The following is a 21,799-nucleotide window of genomic DNA, read 5'->3' as shown; positions in this document are numbered from 1 at the left end:
AGAGAGAGAGAGAGAGAGAGAGAGAGAGAGAGAGAGAGAGAGTGAGGGAGTGAGGGAGAGAGAGAAGGCAGAGTGTGTGACTGGAGGGCGCTCTCTCTCTCTCTTACTCTTTGTTCTTCTCGTTGACGTTGGCTCCCTTGCGCAGCAGCAGCTCGGTGACTTGCTTGCGTTTGGGGTGAGGCGACGCCACCGCACAGTGCTACAGGGGCGACACACACAACAAAGACAGCGCTCTCCTGAGTCACCTCAAACGCAGTTCACACACACACACACACACACACTCACACACACACACCCCAACCCTACAACACCCTCCTCACACACAGTACAACTGTGAGAAGTTTAAGAGAGTAGGCAATGAGGTCACGAATGTTGAATGAGAATAAATGTATTCATGGGCCTACTCTTAGAGGGAGGGCTTAACACCCTGCGTCTTCCCCTGTTATTTTGTTCTTATCATGTCAAGCATGGTGCTCCATAGTGGAGGAACTGAAGACTGCCATGTCTTGCAATACAATGCTTACTGTTAATGACAGAGCTTCTTACTACTGGCACAATTATAGCAATAACAAATTATAATGGACACATTGTATTTATACTGTTAATATACAAAATAATTATCATCATTATATTTAAATGGTTGTCTGGAAATGCAATGTGACACTACTTCCTATCATCAGCGAAATTCTAACAGTAACAAATTATAATGGCTAGATTTCTTTACAGAATTTGTTAAATATAAATAATAACTCATCACATTAGTTCTAATCCATATAGGCAAGAGTAGTATGATGGGGATGTAAAAGAAATGTAGCTGTGAACTCTTTGGGCCTTTGAACCCTCCTGGGAAGGCATGCGGTTGGTGTGACTGGGAGAGAAGGGAGAGGGCTGCAGGGTCTCACCAGGGCCGTCTCGTGGGTCTGCGGGTGCTTGAAGTTGATGATCTCTAGGGCCAAGGTCTTCTTCACCTTCGCCATGTCCGCCTCCCGGGCCGCCTGGAGCAGAGAGTGGCCCTTAAACTCATCTGTTCCGAGAGAGAGAGAAAAAAGAGACAAAGAGATAGATAAGTTTAGAGGCAGAGAGAGAGAGAGAGAGAAGGCAGGGAGGGAGAGAGAGAGAGAGATACGTTTAGAGGAAGAGAGAGAGTGATGTTGAGAGGGCAATTGAAAGAAAGAGATGTCTGTGAGGGTCAGGGTGGTCAGACAGAGTGTGTTTCTCTGTGTGTGTGTGTGTGTGTCGGTCAGTTATCGATTTGAGGGGCCACATGCTCTCCGCACTGGCCACTGCGAATACGGCAGCACAACAACAGTGCAGGCGATCGATCGGCTCCCTCCTAGGCTCTTGAGCGAACTCTTGGGTGGGTTCATGGGAACACAAAGTCCAGACCTCCAAGCTGGAGTTAAAATACCTGCACCAACTGTTTAGTTTGGCAGCCTGTCAAAAGCTTGTTATTTTTGTCGGTGTCAGAAAAAAATATTGCTTGCTGTTGCATTTATGCTCGTGTTCACTAGCAAACAAGCTTCGAAGGGATTGGACTTTCTGGACTTTTAGGAGTCGAACGTAATTGAACCAAACACTACGTGGGCATGTTGTACCATTTTCAACACATAGCCTGGTCAATGCTCTTCCTTAGGGTCTATCTGGCAAAGTTAGTGTTTGGCAGTTTATGCCAACAGCCTGTTTTTGAGGTGGTGGCATCCACGGCATGGATCTCCATATCTGAGAGTGGACAAATCCCTGCTTCTGACTGACTGGACTGATAAACAGAGCGATTTCAGAATTCCAGCACTTCATTATGATAAACACTCTGCTCTCCCAAGCTACCTCACTCACACACACACACACACACACACTCTGCAGCTATCTAGAGATGAGGTGAGTTAGAAGCACAACACACAACACTGCTCTCCCAAGGTGCCTCAGTATTCAAAGCACCAGTGCTGCCACTCTCTCACCCTCTCCTTCTCAACACTCACTCCACACACGCGCACACACACACGCAGCCATACGGAGTTCACCAGGAGACATTTGTACTGGGGGTTTCGGGCTGCCAAAGCCATTACATCTCAAACTGGCCAGCTCTCTCTCCCAGGCTTGAATAATGCAGGATTAAAATATTATACATTTAAAATAGGCTCCACACTCACAACTCTGCACACACACACACACACACACACACAGTCTCTCTCTCAGACACAGAGTCACACAGTAATCTGCTGGGCCCCCCCATGTCTGACAGAATGTGACAGACTTAGCACTCAGAGCCATGAGTGAGAGGAAGAGACAGAAAGGGGGTGGGGGGTGGGGGTATGGGCTGTGAGCATATGGGAGAGACTTCCAGATGAAGTGAGACCAAAAAGAGAGAGATGGAAGGAGACAGAGACGGAGAGATTATAAAAGAGAAGAAACACACAGCTCCGAAAGAAGCCAGTGCCTTTCACTTGAAAAGCAGAAAGATAAAGAAAGCGAACGACAGAGGAATGAGGGATGGAGAAAGAGAAAAAGAAAGAGCGAGGTGGAGGGAAGGAGTGAGGGTGAGAGAGAGAGAGGAAGAGAGAGAGAGAGCGAGAAAGAGTGAGGGTGAGAGAGAGAGAGAGAGAGAAAGAGTGAGGGTGAGAGAGAGAGAGGAAGAGAGAGAGAGAGCGAGAAAGAGTGAGGGTGAGAGAGGGAGAGAGAAAAAAAAAGTGATGTGTGAGAGACAGATAGAGAGAGAAAGAGTGAGGGTGAGAGAGAGATAGAGAGAGCAAGCGAGGGAGAGAGAGAGATAGAGAGAGCAAGCGAGGGAGAGAGAAATGACGTTTAAGCCCTTCATCAGAGACGTGTCGACTTGGTGATGAGCTACAGGCAGCCCTGGCGGCTTTCTCTCTGTGCGCGGTGCTGGCCATGCATACTGATGGGAGCCGGAGTCGGCCGCTTCATATTTACGCACACGTCATATCACTCCCATCAGACGAGTCCTTCAAAAGTTTACCAGTGGCCTCCAGCACGCTCCACTTTAGTCACAGTGGATGGGCGCCGTTTGGGGAAGCAGTGTTGCTTTTAAAATGTCAGCGGCGTCTCCACCTTTTTACCTCTCCGTTTTGACATTTCGATATGCTCCAGATGCGCGTGTTTGGAGATATTCGAAAGTATTTTCTGACAGCGCCACAAATTGACAACTACAAAAAATTCTGAAATCTTCGGAAAATTTCCTGTCATGTGTATGTGTGTGTGTGTGTGTGTGTGTGTGTGTGTGTGTGTGTGTGTGTGTATATATTTATGTATGTATATCAGCAAGGGAAAGAGTCAGATATGGTAGGCGAACAGTCTAGTCTTTGTCCATAGGGGGGGGTGTGTGTGTGTGTGTGTGTGTGTGTGACTCACATGTGAGCCTCTCCTTGAGCTCGGGGGTAGGGGCCATGTCGACGGCGCTCTTCCCGTGGCAGTTGACCAGTGTGGGGTCGGCCCCGTGGCTCAGCAGAAGGGAGCACACCTCCACGCGGTTCTTGGACGCCGCCTCGTGCAGGGGCGTGAACTGCCACAAGTCCATGGCGTTCACACACGCGCCGTGCTACAATGCACACGCACATCCCACACGCAAAGGCAGACATACATGCAAGGACAGAGAGAGAGAGAGAGAGAGAAAGAGAGAAAGAGAGAGAGAGTGATACAGAGACAGAGACAGAGAGAGAGAGAGAGACACACACACACACGCACACACAAACAAACAAACAAACAAACAGGTGAGCCAGAGTGTTAGTGAGACATTGCAAACAGCAGGCATCAATGCTTTAGCCACCATGCTGGCCAACCATGTTCCCCTGGCTCCACCCACGACAGATAAATCAGGACAAGAACAGAAACGATGAGAGCGCTCGCCTCCCGCCAGGGGAAAGGCAGACATGCTGCGGAGATGTAATTAAGGCCATCTAACTCCGGGAGTGATTTCAACCCTGGCTCCGCAATCGAACTTGGACAAGGGCTACAAATGAGCATACCGGAAACACACCAGCTGGAGTATTTCATTAAACAGCACTTAAATCATTATGAAAACCTTTTTATCCAGAGCCACTCACAGCGCAAGTAAGGTGTGTGTGTGTGCGCGCGCGGTTGTGTGCGTATCATTCGTTTTTGTGTGCGTGTGTATCATTCGTTTTTGTGCTCTTTGGGATACAGTAGGATTTGAAGGGGAAGTTCTTCACTCCTCTGACAGGGAGCAAAATCTTATGGTGGGGAAATGGGGCTGAGTGAGGAATGGGGTGTTGGGTGAAGTTCACAGCTGGTTTACTGTCTTACGTAACCCAGCCACGCTAATCTGTCAGATGAAAGTCTTCCGCGCTCAGATAATGCTCCAGGTCTCGGGAGCCCAGATCCACACTGTGTGTGCGCCGCAAGACAAAGATTAGAAAGAAGAAGAAAAAAAAATGTGTGAATCTTGCTTTAGGTTTAGATTAACCCCCCTCCCCTTACGTAAAATTCAGACGGCTGCCACAGAGAGCCATTAGTGCCCCAACCTTTCTTCTCTGTTACCAAGGCTGGGTTATTTTCGCTGGATGCCGACAGGGTCGAGGCTGGAGAGGTACTGAGGCGTTGGATCGATGCGGAGGCTGAAGGAGGAGGGAAACCGGAGCTGCTGGAAGCTCCATTTTAAAAGTACTGAGAGCTGCCTGCACGTCAATAATCACATCTTATGCCGGAACATTTCATTCGTAGGTGAAGGAGACTCTGAGAGTGTGTTTATGTGTTTGTTTGTGTGTGTGTGGGTTTGTGTGTGTGTGTGTGTACACCAGTGAGAGAACTTTCTTGTGAGTGCTAGTGGTGTTATTCACAAACACCTTAGTAAGAGACCACAGCGCAGCACAGTACATAAGTCGTTCTAAACAAACACTTGACATTTGACATCATTGCTGCAGCAGCTCTACCTGAGAAGCCTCTAGAGCCTTCCTACAAACCACTGGATATGACTACTATAGCCTCACTTTGAAAAATGGGATTCCTGTCCTGTCCATTTCAGCTTCAGTCAGTACTCGGGATCCAGTAACCAGTTGTTAACACTGACCAGTGCAGCACAGACCCCAAGTTCATTACTAACAGCTCCAGCCTGCAGAAGCAGTACTGACACCCACAGTTGCCAGTAAAGCCTGTCAGTGAATATTAACCTGTTGTCAGTAGCAGACACGTCTATCAGAAGTTTGGACTTTATAGAAGCACTCAAAGCCTCGGGCCAGTAGATACATGTACACGTTTAAATCCTTACTTAAAGAAGCGCGGTCTCTACCAATAGCTGCAGTCAGTAGTTGAAGGTTCTGAGGTAAAAAGCTTTAGTTACTATGGAATACTGTCGAGTGTAAAGCTATTGTCACCTCAAGGAGACTTTCAGAGAACAGCTCAAGGCTTTGCACTACACAAGGTCTTCTTTGTACCTGAGGACATTCTTATTTAAGGTCATTCAGTTTTTTCAGCTGTGCCACTGCGCTCGTTTAGAACGATTCTGTAACATGCCAAGGCCTGTGACCCTTTTCATGGGGATGTGAGGTTTTCCTTGAAACTCCCTTCCTGTCCTAACCACCAATGTCCTGATCACTATACATTCCTCCCCAAAACACGCAGAGAATTTATTTCTGTTTTCATGGCCACGAGTCACCTTCAGTGTGGGCTCCAGTTCAGGTAAAGGATGGCACGCATTAAAGCCAACACCGATTTGTTTGATGAATATCGGGGACGGATGGGGGAAGGGGTAGGGAGGTGTATCGTTACTAAAAGCCTGTTGGAGGAGGAGGAGGGTGAGAAATGGGTACGAGGCAATCCCCGACCGAGTGGAGAGGCATCATCTCAAGTGGGGGTGATTCTGACAGCACTTTGGCTCTGGTTAGAGGTGGAGAGATAGAGGAAGAGGATTTGGGTGGGGTGAGGGTGGGGTGGGGTGTTCTTACCTTCAGCAGAAGCTCGGTGACCTCATAATGGCCATAGGAACAGGCGTTGTGAAGAGGAACGAGGCCACTGTAGGACAGAGATAGAGAGAGAGAGATAAAGAGAGAGAGAGAGAAACAGAAGGAGTGAGGGGTGGCAAGAGAAAGAGAGGATTACAACAGAGAAAAGGAAAGAGAGAGTGTGATGGACATATAAATGGGGTGAGATTGTAACCGAGAGAAAGGAGAGAGAGAGAGAGAGAGAGAGAGAGAGAGAGAGAGAGAGAGAGAGAGAGAGAGAGAGATGGACAGGGGTAGAGGTGAGGGTGCAGGAGAAAGAAAAGCATTATGTTTGGACAGAGAACACCATTTCACACTTCCCTGGCCTGCTCCTCATTTCGATCGATACTCTTTCTGCCCCAGGGGCCCTCCTTACTGACCCCAACCCACTCACACACCCAACACACACACCCAACACACACACACACACACACACACACACCAAAGACACCCTCTCTTCAAAGTTTATCCTGACCCCAAGTGTATTCTGTGCTTATGTGTCAACACAGCCACCCAGAGAAGCCCATTACTTGAATGTGTGAAAGAGTGCAGGCGAGGGGAAATGATTGGACAGGACTGAAGACATCATGAGGAGGAAAAGAAAAGAAAAAGAATGTATTTAAAAAAAAAAAAAATAAAAAAAAACACACTACGTACCCTTTGTCCTTGGCATGAACGTCTGCGCCGTGCTGCAGAAGGAGCTGCACTATCCTCACGCGGTTATAGCCAGCTGCTAGATGCAGCGGTGTGGACTGCAGGAAGGAGAGAGAGAGAGAGAGAGAACGAGACAAAGAAAGAGAAAAAGACAGAGCAAAAGATAGAACGATGGGAGAGATAGGAAGGACAGAAGAGAAAAAGGGGGACAAAAAAGAGAAAACAGTGATGAGAATCAGCCTAGACAATGCAAATCCAAACAGCACACCAAAACACAGCACCCCCTATGGGGCGGAGATCACCACGCGCAGCAGGTGGCTCCACACTCAATCCAAACACGTCAGCCATGTTAGCCAACCCTGTCCTCTCCACTAACACTCACACTAGGGCCTTACGGGGGGTTTCACACTTTTTAAAAAGGGTGGGGGGGGGGGTGTTCACACTAGTTTAAGACAGCTGACCAGTCCTCCCTTAGGAGCACACCTGATCCATCTCCTGTGTGAATAACAGACCCAGTCGGCCGGCCTGGCCTGTCATCTACCCACCCACTCATACACCTCTTAAGGCAGAGGAGGGGGTCTGCAGTCACTCAAAAACGGCACCTAAAGCCCAGGCCATTACCTGCTAACAGCCCAGGAGATCGGCCCATAGGCACAGGGGATCATCCATCCACAGGCAGCTCCACTACAGGCTAGCCCAACGAATCATTAAAGAGAGGATAGCGGGCTGGGCGGCCCCCAATCCCCCCAGGTGTTTTTTTTCTTCTGGAATCCTGCTAGCAACCGAATAAGCAAAACGGGGGAGCCGTATGGATTTTAGTGTCCCGGCCAGTGATTAAAACAAATGACCCTCTCACCCCCTTTGAAAGCAATTAGAGCAACTTTTAACGGAAAAAGAGAACTAAAACGGTTGACTCCTGCTCAATCAAAAGAGAAAACAAAAACGAATTGGTTCGTAATTGATGGCTTTAGTCAAGGTAGGTTTTCGAAGCTTAAGTCTAGAGCTGCTTCTGGATAGCCTTGGCAGTGGCAGGAAGATCGTGGAGAATCTTTAGAACAGACGATGACTGAGAGAGCAGATGTTACGCAGGCCTGCTGGGTTCTCCATTCCATCTTTTCCTGCCTGCCACAGTCCCTCACCACTGGCTCTCCCCTTCCTCTGTCTTTCTCCTCATTATCCTTTCCTGCCCTCTCATCCTCTGCTTCTCTCTCCCTCTCTTCTCAACGGTATCTCTGCATTCTCCAACTCCCTTATGAGGTGGGAAGAGAATAGCTGGTTAGAAGCCACAGAATATCATGCCATCATGAAATAATGAAAGCAAAGACAGTTGCCAAAACTGATTAATCACACAGCAAAACTTAAAAATGCAGCTTCCCGAGTGTTAAAAAAAATGAATGTTTGTGAGCAAAATTAAAACAGATGGCAGGTTTAGAGATGGGGCAGTTAAACAACTCACAAACTGGGCTATAAGTTCAGAAATAGAGGCTGCTTGCTGGTATGGCAGAAGATAAGGAATATGCCAGCTATGTTGACAATGTGTCAATATGTAGTTGGCCGAGGACGGAGCAATGGGATATTTGGGGGCTAATTTCCTCTTCATTGGAGGGAGTGGGGTGGGCCGATGCACAATGTTTAGATTTAACACAATCCTCGGGACAGCCACTATTCACTAAAGTTTTCATTGTTATTCCTCTCTGATTTACTTCTCACATATACTGCTCAACCAACGGAAGTGAGATAGAAAAAAAAAAAAAAAAAAAACGATAAATGTGTAAATTATTCATCCAGAGGGGATAAACTGAAGTACACGTAGCAACAACACATTTATTTTGTCTGACAAGGCCGACAAAATGCAGAGACAGGCTTTTTCTCTCTCTCTCTCTCTTTCGCTCTGACATGCATGTTGTAGAACCTATAAATAATGACAAAGAAATAAAGAGAGAAAGAAGAGAATAAATAAAACGGGGATAAGAGGAGGGTGTGACTCAGGCTGTGAGGTGGTGGCATGTGGTGGAGGGAGGGGGGGGGGCAGCACGGTGCAGGCGGGGTCGGACGGGGGGTAGGGGGGGTTGAGGTGGGCAGAAAGAGGGGGGTGAAAACATCTCCCATCAGCTCCCCCTTTTGACAGCAAGCAACATCGATCAACTCTTCCGAAGGAAGGTCCGAAGAGCGTGCCACAAACCGCGGAACCATACATTACACTGCATACCTTACAATACCTTACTTTACATTACATTACATTACATTACATACAGAGGAACGCGGGCAAGGGGGGCGGGTGAATGAAATGTGACCAAAACCAAGTGAAAAAAAACTTAAAAAGGCCCAGGTCCAATTATGTGCAAAAGGATTAAGAGCCAGCATATCGATGAATCAAACCACTCAAACTATTTAAGTAAAACAAAATGACTGAATGGATAAAAAAAAAAAACTTAACAAAAAATGAATAATAACATGACAAGTGCAGCACTCGAACAGCTTGTTATTTGAAAACCAACTTACCAGCATTTTTTGCGATGTCGACTGATAGGCAATGTCGCCAGAATCACAAATGAAACAGAACAACAAAAAAGGAAACACAAAAAGAAAAATACAAAAACAAAAAACACAAAAAATGATATAATGACAGCATCATGTCATTGCAGCAAGTGTTCAATTTATTTCTAATTCACACATTTACATCAGATGAGAGTGTACGATCGCACATTTCATGTACTGTTAATAGTGGACAATGAGTGAAAGTTAGGTTTTATCAAAACAACAACATTGTTGCTGGACACTGATTGATAGGCGGCCTTAACAGTAGCGGTCACAGGAAATCAGAGCGTGGATGTGGGGGGTTGGGAGTTCATTCATCGTCCTCTTTTTGACAGTTTGGCAGCCCTTACGGTGAAAGAAAGCGCTGATACAGTACGCCTGGACTCACTTACTGCTCAGCTCCATCCATTCACACAAGGAGCTAACCTCTGGGTAAGTTAGAAAGGTGGAGCCCCCCTCGAGATGGTCAGAGCTTGTTGTTAGCGAGCACGATGAACGATGGACACACCAGTGCATCCACTCTCTAATTGTCTGTTAACCCTTAAAGGTGTAGGTTTTTGAACATTCTAAGTTCCGCAACAATTGAAGGTTCTAAAATTCTATGTTGAATTCAATGAACCCAGATATTCTTTAGAATGTTCATTTCTCAACATTCCCGTCACACCGGTGTGACGGTACTCCTTTAAGGGTTAAGGTGGTTGCACTTGCACCTCAACAGACTGATCTCATTAGGTAGAGGGCTGCCTCTTGAAAAGTCCTTACAGCTTAAGATAACAACTCTTTGTGGTGTGTGTTAATGTGTGTGTGTGTCTGTAAACAGATCGCCAATATCTACATAGGTTGGTGTGTTTATCAATTTATGTATCGTTTCATGAACATTTCACGGTAGAAATTTAAAAAAGTTTATCCATTTAATCCCTTTGAATTAAAAACGAAAACGCGAAGAAAAAAAAACGTCAGCAGCCACACAATGCCACTGGGCCACAGAATAATTCACAGCAATGGGGATAGTGTTTGTAAACACTGGCTTTAAAAATGATCCAACACGGAGATTGTGGCACGATCATTTGTTAAAAGCACCTAGCACATACAGATCAATGAGCATATTAATGTCATGCACAGCAGGAAAGACGTTTTTCTTTTCTCCCTCTCAGACGTTTGTCAGTGTTATGTTTTTGTAATGCCAACAGCATGCATACCAATGTAACCAAATATTCTGTTGTTTTGTTGTTGTTGGTTTATTTATTACTGCGTGAGTACATAGAATCTTGCATGCCAGAGAAGATAATAATATACGGGGCGGCCTGTTGCTTAACTCCAGAGATGAAAGAGTAACCAAAAATCCATACGGCTCTGGATTACGGCGTGCCTGTGCATCAGGGGGTATAGGACGTAGGGAAAATTTCATTTGAGCCGGTCCATGGGGAGCAGTATGGCTGTTCTAAATGTATGTTTTTCCTCTCATCAGGCAGTGGCGGCGTTCACAGAGCGAGTGAGCTGATGTGGCGAGCCACACAGAGGTGAAGCAGAGCAGTCTTTCTGTGCCTGAGACCAGCGGGAGCTGATGGCATGGCGCTCGAACTATTGGTGTGTGTGTGTGTGTGTGTGTGTGTGTGTGTGTGTGTGTGTGTGTGTGTACACGTGTGTTAGGGGTGGATGCTGTAAACGGATGTGGCAGAACGGCCTTTCCCCCGACGCCCCTGGGGCCATGGCATGAGTCAGTCCAGAGAGCAGGAGCAGGTTTGAACAAATGTTGAATGTGTGTGTGTGTGTGTGTGTTGTGAGTGTGTGTGTGTTTGTGAGTGTGCATTTTTAAACGTGACAGAGTGACTGTGTTTTTGTTGTATACACATAAGTTGTGTGTGTGTGTGTGTGTGTGTGTGTGTGTGTGTGTGTGTGTGTTTCTGTCTACTGCAGAGAACACAAACATGTCAAACTATAACTCACAAATCAGTGAGCACACGCTGGGTGGATGCAGGATGCAAAGAAGCATTTGTAAGCCATGACTGTGCCATTATGGTGACCTAGTACTACACATATGCACTACTGGGTATTTATCAGGGCTAACGCTGAAGAACAAAAGCACTCAAACTCCCTTTTTACATCTGTCTGTCTCTATCTGTGCTTCACACTCTCTCACACACATACACAGACAGACACACACACACACACAATCACAGATACAAGACACACATACACACCCCATTACACCAAGGGGTATTCGCGATGCACTTCAGTGGTTCCTTTTGATTTAATCTGTTCTGGTGTCTTGCTGTGTACTTCACTTCTAAATTGAAGTGTCGTTAAGACAATTCCTCCAGTGTAGAGGGGAATCGCTGCTGGATGGATAGATGGATGGATAAATGAAACAAAGACCCCATATCTGACAGTGGATGGCTGTTTTTAAGCTGTATAAAGCAAGGCTGGCCAGCTTTGGTGGTGATTAACAAGCTCCTTGTCCTAACAGGGAGTGAGCTAGGGGAATAGGAAGAGAGGAAAAAAAGAGAGAGAGGGAGGGAGAACAGGAGAGAGAGGACAGAGAAAGAGAGAGAGGGCTTCAGGGGAAGCAAAAGCCTCAGCTGCATATCTCTCATCAACACATTATATTTTGTCAGTGAGCACGAGCACGGGCACACACACACAGTCCCCGTTTCCCTGTTTCCTTCGCTTCACTTATTGGGCATTGTGACTTGTAACCATGCCAACACTGACTGCTTGCTAAAAGCTGTTGCCATGGCAGCCACACATGCTATAACTAGCATGAATACTCCTAACGCTGGAAGTGTTAAGTAGGAGGAAGAGAAGGTGGTGGTCGAGGGGGGTTGGGGGGCTGAGGAGCACCTTGAGTCTTTCCCCACAGGACAGTAGGAAGACAGGTAGACTCAGGGGTGACTTTGCATCCAAGTTCACCTCCCTTCACTTTGGAGCTCTCTGTGTGTACCGAGAGTGGGCAAACTCCCCAAGCAGAAGACAAGTGAACATACTAGGTGCTCGCAGACGGAACGGACCGGATCGGATCAATAACACATTAGGGCCTCTACAGCACGGGCTGACATCTCATTGGAAAGAGCCAGATCTACGGTAGCGGCAGGCTGCTCCTTCTCCCTGCTCCAACCCACCCCCCACCACCACCATCACTGGGCTCATTCTCCTATGACGCTGTTTACTGTGTGCGAGAGTGCGTCATAAAGATGGCTCAGGCTCCTGGGGGAACAGATGTATAGATGGAAAGCAGGGCCAACCACCTGCCCTCCTGGAAGCCATTTCTAAACTCACACTGGGGACTGGTCTGCATCTCTCGGGTGTAGTTTGGAGAAGCAAAAGCTGACAGCAAGGTCTTGAAGCCACCGTCTTTTTGAAGTGCTGCAATTACTGAGCAGTGGGGAGCACTTTTCATACATTACTGGGGACTCATTCCATCACCACTGTGTCTGTGCAGCACCCAGGACGACAGGATATCAGCCCGGTTGTATTAGGAGGACTTAAAGGTACAGTCTGGAAATGTAAACCAAGGCACTTGGGTGTCAAACTCAGCAGATTGCTCCTCACGGTTCACTAGTTGTCTGTTCACCATGTGTGCTAAAATGCTGTAGTGCCCAAACACATTCCTGGCTCTCTAAAAGGAAAACAGCAGTTGCTTGGACCAAGCCATAAACAATTCCTGCCAATCCACATATTGCTTCAGGAGTAGGGAGGGTGGGCTGTAATTTGATTGGCTGCTAAGCTCAAATAACAACCTTCTGCCAGAATCGTGGACAGCATCTTTAATGGACAATTTAAGAAAGCCAATTTTAACCAGAGCACCAAAGTAACTTTCCAGACGACCTACACTACAGCCGTTCCTCGCTCGACAATGCTGAAGTCAGATGTTGTATGTTTAAGTGTCAGACATCTTCAGATTCTGCAACGGGTCGCCCATTGAATCTGTTCAGTCCACACCACAGTGCCAAGTGGATAAACCATAGGCTGTATACAGTCTATGGGAAGAACACATCGCTGTTCTTTTCACAACACTTGGTACAGAACACATTCATGACAGCCACTGCAATTTACAACTGCGCTTGACTTTCATCTTCTGCTTATTTTCTATAATTATTTGGGGCTTTTGTTCTGCTTTGCACAGATAGCAATGCACTGAGGAGTCTATCATTGATCCCCCCCCCCCCCTCCTCCTCATCACGGCCACAGTAAAAACCCTGCTCTGCTTCTGAGTGGGAGAGACAGAGAGAGGCAGCTGCAGGCAGAAGAGTCTCACATTTTCAAAATGGATCATACTTAAGCTGCCGAACACAGCCTATAATCTAATTCTGCCAGAATTCTGACAAATGAAAAAAGTCCATCATATGTTAATGTGAGAGTTGCAAAGCAAAAGAAAGAAGGGGCGAGTGGGTGGGTGGGATGGGGGGGGGGATACGATTGCTTTACGGTAAGTGGGCTTCAGAAAACCAACGCTGGGTTTTTTACTTGCACTCCTCGGTGCCTGAGACAGAAAAAAAGAAGAAACACTGCAGGCGATTTGTTACAACTTCCAGCGAGGAAAAAGCGCGAGAGAGAGAGAGAAAGAGAGAGAGAGAGAGAGGACGAGAGGGAAAGAAAAGAAAAGAAAGAAAGAGAGAGAAAGAGAGAGAGCAAAGGGGCATACTCAGGCAGTCATCCCAGTCTGTGTCTGGATGCAAAACAGAGGGACGATGCCAAGCTAAACCTCTGCAGGCCCTTCATCTGCCTCCAACCTCCCTTCCCACACCATCCTCTAGTGCCGCTGTGCATCATCCACTAAGGGCTAAAGCTCAGGAGCATGTCAGGCAAGTGCTTGCTTCCTGAGCTGCTGCCAAAAGCAACGTTCAGAGGCATTCCTATTGATCCACAGCACAAAGGTTGGCTTGTTAATGAATATTAAAAAATGGGGGGAAACGCACAGAGGCTAGATTATGGACAAAAAAAGTGTGTGTGTGTGTGTGTGTGTGTGTGTGTGTGTGTGTGTGTTTGTATGAAGAGGGTATATGTGAGAACATTTTGTAGCCTTGTAACTGCACACGGTCAGGTGTGTTTGATCCCATTCCAACGGGCGAAACAGACGTGCTCGTTAAAGATGTGAAGATGTACGCGCACACGCACACACACACACACACACACACACACACACACACACACACACGAGCAAGCCACGGGTGGAAACGGGCAAAGTTTATGAGGTCACAGTCCAGGTGAACGGGGGGAAACCAATTGCTTCCGAGAACCAACCTCTTAAACTGCCTCAACTGCACTGTCCAACAGAAAAAAGACTCTTCTAAGAAAATATTCTTCTAGCTGTGCAATCCGAGGAAGGCGGAGAGAGAGAGAACATACACTCTCGCGCGCACCAGAGAGGCATGATGGGAGTAAACAAAACAAAGATGGATGGACTGGGAAGGTCAGTGGCGCTGAGAGAGACGAGGCGGCCGTGACTGATGGGAGCGGTTGCGAGCGTGAGGTGGGGGGTGGTGATTAGTCTCTCCCCGGCGCCAGCGGAAGCCGTCATGATCGCGCTCTCCAGTGGGTTGGGTTAATAATGTCCTGGGCTCGGTTGCTCTTCATCTTTGGCACACAGATGTACACACACACACACACACACACACACACACACAGTTACTCGGAAGTTTGAAATAACAAGCCAAATGTCCCTTCTCGCCCATTGTAAAACTACTGTTGTGCCAGTGAGATGACAATAAAAAGCATAGAAAGGTATGATAACCCGTACCAATTAAGTTTTCAAACAGGCACCTACTGAAAGGCCTCCAGTGTACAAATACAAACTGTTGACGAGGAACAGGCCTGGTTACGAAGAAATTAATGTGTACCATGGTAGCAGTATTGTGGCGATAAAATGACAAACTTGAGCAATCCCCCTGTAACCTTTAAAGCGGCTCTTTGAGATGAAAAATAAAGTGGAGGTAATACAGATAGAATAGCAGCTGCTGTGAAAAATGAGTCATTCTAAGTTTGGCTAACCGTAGGAGGAGGTTCCACTGAGTGTAGGGAGTGGGAGACCACCATCAGGTGATGTACTGCCAACGAGTACTCTCCGCATCGGAGAGAGGTGCACCACACACTCTGCGGGCCCTCCACCATCTCAAAACGCACTGACGCAAAACATCCAACTTGCCTTCGGTGGTTTTCCACTGCCTAAAATAGCCAACGCTTGGCAGCCGTTTAAGGATAAGAGCGCTCAAGCCTCATCCATCTTTCTTAAAGAAGTCATTCCACACTCTGCTGCTCCCTGGTCCTTCTTGCCAATCTGCTTTCACAGAGGGGGAGTAATGACTGCATTCTCCTCCGCTGGATGACCAGCATGGCCAAATTCCTGTCTCTCCGACTCTCTTTCTCTTTCTCCCCCTCCCCCCCCCCCACACACACACTCTCTTACAGCCTGAAGAATGTCTTATTTCCGACGGGAACACACCAGAGACATACACTGCCCGCCCTGCAGTCATAATTGGATCCTGGCACAGGACCCTCATGGTAATGATGGGGACAATGATGGCAGTGCAGGCAGGAGGGCGAAGAGGCGAGAGGGAGAGAGAGGCTTCCTCTACGGAGGGGGTGGGTGGCTGGGTGCTGCTACGAGCTCCACCAGGGTAATGTTTCTCCTGCCTGTGTGAGACAATGGCCTTCGCCACCTTCTGAGGTCCTCGTCATGCCCCGGCTGTTGGCTAATGACCGCTTTGGTCACAGACATCGAGCATGCCGCATGGGGAGTTAAGCACCTCATCATGGCCTCTTGCCGGTGGTGATAAAGACGAGTTGGTCCCAAGGAGATGAGGCGGGAAGGAGACCACGAGAGAATGTGAAATATACAATGTAGATGAAGGGAAAGGAAGAAAAGTTGGGAAAAGATGAAGGGAGAGAGCAAGAGAGCAGGAGGGTGAGACCAGAGAGAGAGAGAGAGAGAGAGAGAGAGAGAGAGAGAGAGAGAGAGAGAGAGAGAGAGAGAGAGAGAGAGATGATGGGGCTTCTCAGGGTGATGCGAAAGAGACTGCGGATAACGAGGGGGATCTCTGTCTCACTGAGATATGAAGAGGCTCCACAGGGCTGACCATTACGACTGAATGGGTAGAGGTCTAATCACCCATCTCATTATGAATAAACCATCAACCGCCCCATGTAGAGACCTAGCTATCCAAGAGCATAAATCAGGACAATGTACTAGAGAAAAAACAAACATAAGAACAAACATGAAAACACACACACACACACCAAAGTTTGAGATGTCCCTTATATTGCAGTCTGATTAAATATTTTTTACATCCCAACACAAATATTATCTTTATAATTTCTCCTTATTAGCTCTCCTCTAGCCTTCAGCAACCCCTCTCAGCAGCTGATCTCTGCAGTGCAGGCTTTTCCATCAGTCTCCTTTTATCTGAATGCACCATTTCTCCTTGCAATTCTGCACAAATGGGACACGCCGTGTTTCTGTCGGTCGTCAGTTAAAACAAAACGTTAGGAACATCGAGAGAACATGTTTCGCTCCCCAGGTAGTGCAAGCCCAGCTAAAAACTGCACGCCTTCAGAGTTTGGATAAAAGTGGCAGCCACATGACTAAAACACTTAATGCTAATGTGAGTGGGTATGAGGACAGGTGTTGCCCATCCTTTGTTCAGCGAGGGGAGGCAAGAGAGAAAGGGAGGGGGGGTTGTGTTGTGTGTGGGGGGCGGGGTGTGGGTGGATGTCGTACCACGTGCCCGCTTACTCACATGCTGACGCTGCCTGTGTCAGTGCCAGCTTGCATACAGAGTACACAGAGTGAAAGGGGTTTGGGGGGGCAGTGGCAGAGCGGTCCAGCGAACACACCATCCTCCAGGGACGCCTCTTCAACACACTGTCCTGATAACCACCGAGCTGTCTGGAAAATATATGACCACGAAAGCACACTGTGCAGAGAGGCAGTGATCCTGGAAAGGGGCATGCTGTTGTAGGACAAATCCAAATGCCATCCTATGATTTTTTTTTTTTTGTTCTTGCTTCTTTGGAGGCTTGTATGGTAACCCCCTCAAATGATGATTAGAAGAACAAAAAAAAACATCACAATGAATCTAAACCAGAAAACCTGAAATTAAAAACTTGACATTTAGCTTGCAAAGGTTTGCCAACATCTCTTATTACCAATAAATCTATATCCTGGGAAATTACTATTTATTTTGGACTGTTTTCTGAGGAAGACTGGCCAAAAACGGCAGGGAATTCTTGAAGGCGAAGGTTGCAAAATTACAGAAAACTAACTCTACTTTAACGCAGGGCCTTGGACTCACGGAGCTAAAAGACTGGCACGACTGCCAACAGCTCCTGATGAAAAATGGCCGCCATTGGGAGGGAGAAAAAGTATTACATTATATACACAGAATAATGCACCTGTAAGCTGAAATTTTATGACAAATGGAGAACACAAGATTAGAGCAGTCAAGGGCGAAGTTCCCTTAAATTATTTCCCAGGGGAGAGGCTGGAGACAGGCAATGTGTCGGCTGGGAGGATTTATACTCTAACGCACCAGTGGAGTGACAAACAGTGATAGGAATACAACAACACGAAGGCAAACGCAATATAGGAAAAGTATACCTGCAGAAAAAAGTATACTTGCTGGCAGAGGGAGAAAGCAGGCCTCTGCTGGAGAGCACATTACGGTGCAGTACTAAAAAGTTATCTGACCAAATTTGCCTAAAGGACCTCTAGGTAATTTTTCCAATCTAACGGTGTAATGTAGTAATGTAGTTACCTAGTGCTTTCTCGTAAAATCATTTGACTTAATTTCAGAGTTTGACTTCTTTTAAGATGTTTCATCCTGAAAACAAGCAAATTTGTCCTAAAAACAAGAACATTTGTCTGCCAGTGTGTTGAGTAAATTTGCCTTGATACTGTAAGACTCCTTAAAATAAGTCAAAGTCTTCTTAAATGAAGTTAAAATGATCTTTTGAGAGAGCGCTAGGTAAGTCTCTTCATACTAAAAACTTTTTTGATCTTAATATGAGATTAATAACCCTTGGTTAGATTTTATTTTTTGCAGTGTACATATATAGCACCCTCATTTATATTGCGCCTTTGGTCACAGGTAGTTACATATTTACATATATAAAGGTGCATCGAGTAGCTGTTGGAAAATGTGTAGGAGTGTCACAGGCTCACAGGGCATCATTACCACAGCAATAACAATCCCTGGTGTGATCGTGTCCCACACTCAAGAGACCTCCAGGCCACTCCGCTGATATGGACTAGCGAAATGGAGCTGCAGCTGATGGACTGGGGCAGAATAGGCTTCCTTAATTACAGCTCAATAGCTGGCCCTCTGAAAGCACCAGGGTAACACTGGGGTCACAGGCAGGAGTGGCATTACTGCTACAAGAAAGGTAGCACTGTGTTGAAGAAAGAACTTAGGGTGGGGTAACAGATAAAGCTGTAAGTAGACAGCATCTTCCATATACTGTACCATTGCTTCCTTGTTTCAGTGTTAACGTATGGTATTAATTCAGGAGGATTTCAACATGATCCTCCCCATAAATTGAGCTTGTTTAACCCATTTACTCCTAAAATGCCTATCCTATGGCATTCTAGACTAAATAACCTTATTTCCTGAGGGTTTTCTGAAAACATACTAAAAATTGTCAACGTCTACCAAAATGTAATATCTAAGCCTCTGTAGCACCTAGAAACATGAAATAAAAAGCATGCTGAGCTACGCAGCATCCAGCAGGAGATTCAATGTTGCGCTATGCAGCATCAGGCGGTAGATAGAATGTTGCGTCATGCTGCATCCAGCGCGAATGGGTTAAAAATTTAGTTAAATCCAACTACAATCCAAACTGTATTTATCAGGGCAAATCAGAAGCTATAATGGTGTTTGTTTTCGGCAGTGTTTCCTTTATATCAGAATAAACTACAGGCTACAAATACTCTCTGGAGACTGGGTAAGAGGCTCTATTTTATTTCTACTTCACTTCTGCATTCACACTGGTCTATCAGGGGCAATTGGATGTGAAGCAAATATACAATTATAGGCAGAAAAGCACGCCATTTGAAGGTGCGACCATAACAGCGGAGGCTAGGAGCATAAAAGTCATTCCAGAAAATAACAGAACTAAATTATATAGAGAGAAGCTCCTCGCTTTCTGAGGGAAATATAGAGAAAGAGAACGGTAAACAGAGAGAAGGTGGGAGTGGAGTGGAGGGGAGGGGAGGGGAGGGAGACAAGAGTGTACAAAAAAGTGTACAAGAACAACAGAAAAAGCACTAGAAAGATTTAGAACGGGAGAGAGCAGGGGAGGATGGCGAGCACGGATGCCTGTCTGGTTAATTAGCGCCCAGCAGGAGAGTGGGCCTTGAGCACACTCGGTCTCCAGCCATGATATCAAAGAGCCCTACTGCACAAAGACAGGCGGGCAGGGACGCCATGTTCCTGCAACCGTAAACAATGGGCCACGGTGAATCCCTGCTGAGACATCACAACTGACATATGGCTCTTTTTCCATCTCTCTCTCTCTTTTCATTTCTCTTTCTCCATCTCTCTCCCTCCATCTCTCTCAAAGTATATATCTCTCTCTCTATCTATCTCTGTCTCTGAGCAACTGTCTGCCCTAGTAATACTGACATGTGTGCTGATGGGTTTGTTACATGTGAGACTGGAAGACTGGCATACAGAACTGGGCACTAAAGGATTTACAATATAAACACATAGTGCACAGTAAAGCCCATGTACTGGCCGTCTCAGATTGGGAGACGGGCGAGATGAAAAGTTAAAGGAGCAGCCACGGGGTCTTCAACCGACCAGAGCTGATATACTGTACACACTGGAGCGAGACACAATTGCTTAGTTGTCGCTTCTCCAGGCTTATTTTATGGCTCCCACAGTCCCTGTGTTATCAGCCCTTGGACATGGCATAAATGGGCACGGAATGGACTATTCAATAAAGATGCAGCAACTCCCCAAGCCTACAAATGTACAGACACACAAACACACACACACACACACACACAGAAAATGTCAACCACAGCACACTGGCCTGCAAGAGGCCAGGTAGGTTCTCGTCCGCTGAGAGCACTATAAAACGCAATTACCCAGACTAAGACACAGCTGTGGGGTAAACACACACAGCTGCAATTACACAGCACACAAAGATGCAGCAAATCACGAAGGGGCTGAAAATAGCCCAAATCGGCCCTCACGACAACAACAAAAAGGAGACAACAAGGGTGCTGGGGGAATCTTCTGCAATAATATAACTCAAGACCCACTCCATCTTCCCTGACTAACAGGACAAAACACAGGCTTCTTTATTCTCCTAAAGAGACTGTGTGTATGTGCGTGTGTGTGTGTGTGTGAGAAAGAGAGAGCGAGACAGTGAGAAAAAGAGACAAAGAGAAAGTGTGGGTTTATGAGAAATCAGGCAGAAAGCTTCCCACATCTTGCTTTGCACTTACAATCACACCTAAGGTTAGAGGTCGAGGGCTTGCCTGAAACCAAATAAAAGTCCATGACGGAGGCACCAAGTTCTAAAGTCGTCTTCCTTTTGCCAATTAACGAGACTCTGGATGCCATACTTCCTCCCTTAGAGAGGGTTCTGCAAAGGTGACATGGTCTTAATGACCAGAATAAAAACCAGCTCTTTTTTCTTCAGTCTGCTGAGAGTGGGGCTTTCTCAAAGTTCTCCAAAAAGTGACTATTACCCTCAAGTGACTGTCTGGGATCTTGGTTGGTAGAAACACAAGCTGACTAGCAAGACCGACTAGAATTCTTATCTCTTCACATCAGGTGCGAGAACTAGGGGGCAGTACAGCAGAGTCGGGGAGAGACAATCGGAAACCTTGATTTACTGGTCAAAATGTCTCAAACTGGAGTGGTAATTCATTACCCCCCAAAAAAGTAATAGCCAACAGATCTGCATGTCAGCACTGTATAACAGCACAGATGCAACTAAAATACAGCTAGCTGATAACTGATGCATTGTGTCACATATTTCGGGACACAACAGCTGTAAAAGCTGTTTTTACACTCCCCAGAGGTTGCAGTAGCGGCAGGAGGCAAACCAAGATGACAGCTGATTCTCTCTCTTCATCCGATGGCCATATCTCATCAAGCTGAAATTACAGTAGGGATCTTGCCAAATCTAACAGCCTAAAAATTGCATATTAAAAACCATAAACATTCCAAACACAGTGTTGTTTTGAACAAGTCTGTCCTTTCATCTCCCTTCAGCTGAAGGAGCAGAGCAGAGCAGGGGGATGTCCAGCGCTGGATCAGACCGGCTGAGGTGCTGGCATCTGGCCTGGAATGCTCCGGCGCGTCAGACTCGTCCCCCGGGTGAAGTCTGCCTCTAATGACACTGTTGGCCGAGGCGAACCAGAGTGGCAGCTCCTAGTCTGGGGGTGGTGGGGTGTGTGTGTGTGTGTGTGTGTGTGTGTGTGTGTGTGTGTGTGTGTAGGGGGAAATCACATCAGGGTTACGGCTGGCCCCTCCTCTAACCGGCATGTGTCAGCATGTGTCTGTCGCGGGTGGGGTTGGGGGGCTGGGGTTCACAATGGCAAGCCAGCGAGAGCTGAACTGAACTTTAAGTCAGTGGTGGGCAGAACTGTGAAGTCTTTAAAAAGACACACCACCAAGGAAAGTTGCAAGTCTGCAAGTTAGAGCAAGCAA

General features: G+C 46.7%; 1 protein-coding gene across 4 annotated transcripts in view; it reads right to left on the bottom strand.

Annotated features, from left to right (window-relative positions):
* tnksa (tankyrase, TRF1-interacting ankyrin-related ADP-ribose polymerase a) overlaps positions 1–21,799 on the bottom strand; it is a 106,355-nt gene that overhangs the window by 31,078 nt on the left and 53,478 nt on the right. For 3 of the 4 annotated variants that reach the window (XM_042058589.1, XM_042058586.1, XM_042058587.1), the window contains 6 exons: positions 9,105–9,125; positions 6,606–6,700; positions 5,913–5,979; positions 3,364–3,550; positions 903–1,024; positions 108–199 (listed from right to left, as the gene is read on the bottom strand). In XM_042058589.1, the coding sequence (XP_041914523.1) occupies positions 108–199; positions 903–1,024; positions 3,364–3,550; positions 5,913–5,979; positions 6,606–6,700; positions 9,105–9,125 (584 nt within the window). The remainder of the gene's footprint in view (positions 1–107; positions 200–902; positions 1,025–3,363; positions 3,551–5,912; positions 5,980–6,605; positions 6,701–9,104; positions 9,126–21,799) is intronic. The other variant, XM_042058588.1, reaches the window with a different exon arrangement.

Source organism: Alosa sapidissima, chromosome 13, assembly GCF_018492685.1.
Source record: "Alosa sapidissima isolate fAloSap1 chromosome 13, fAloSap1.pri, whole genome shotgun sequence".
NCBI lineage: Eukaryota > Metazoa > Chordata > Actinopteri > Clupeiformes > Clupeidae > Alosa > Alosa sapidissima.
Note: the sequence above shows the minus strand (reverse complement) of the source record. Positions and strands in the feature narration are given on the sequence as shown.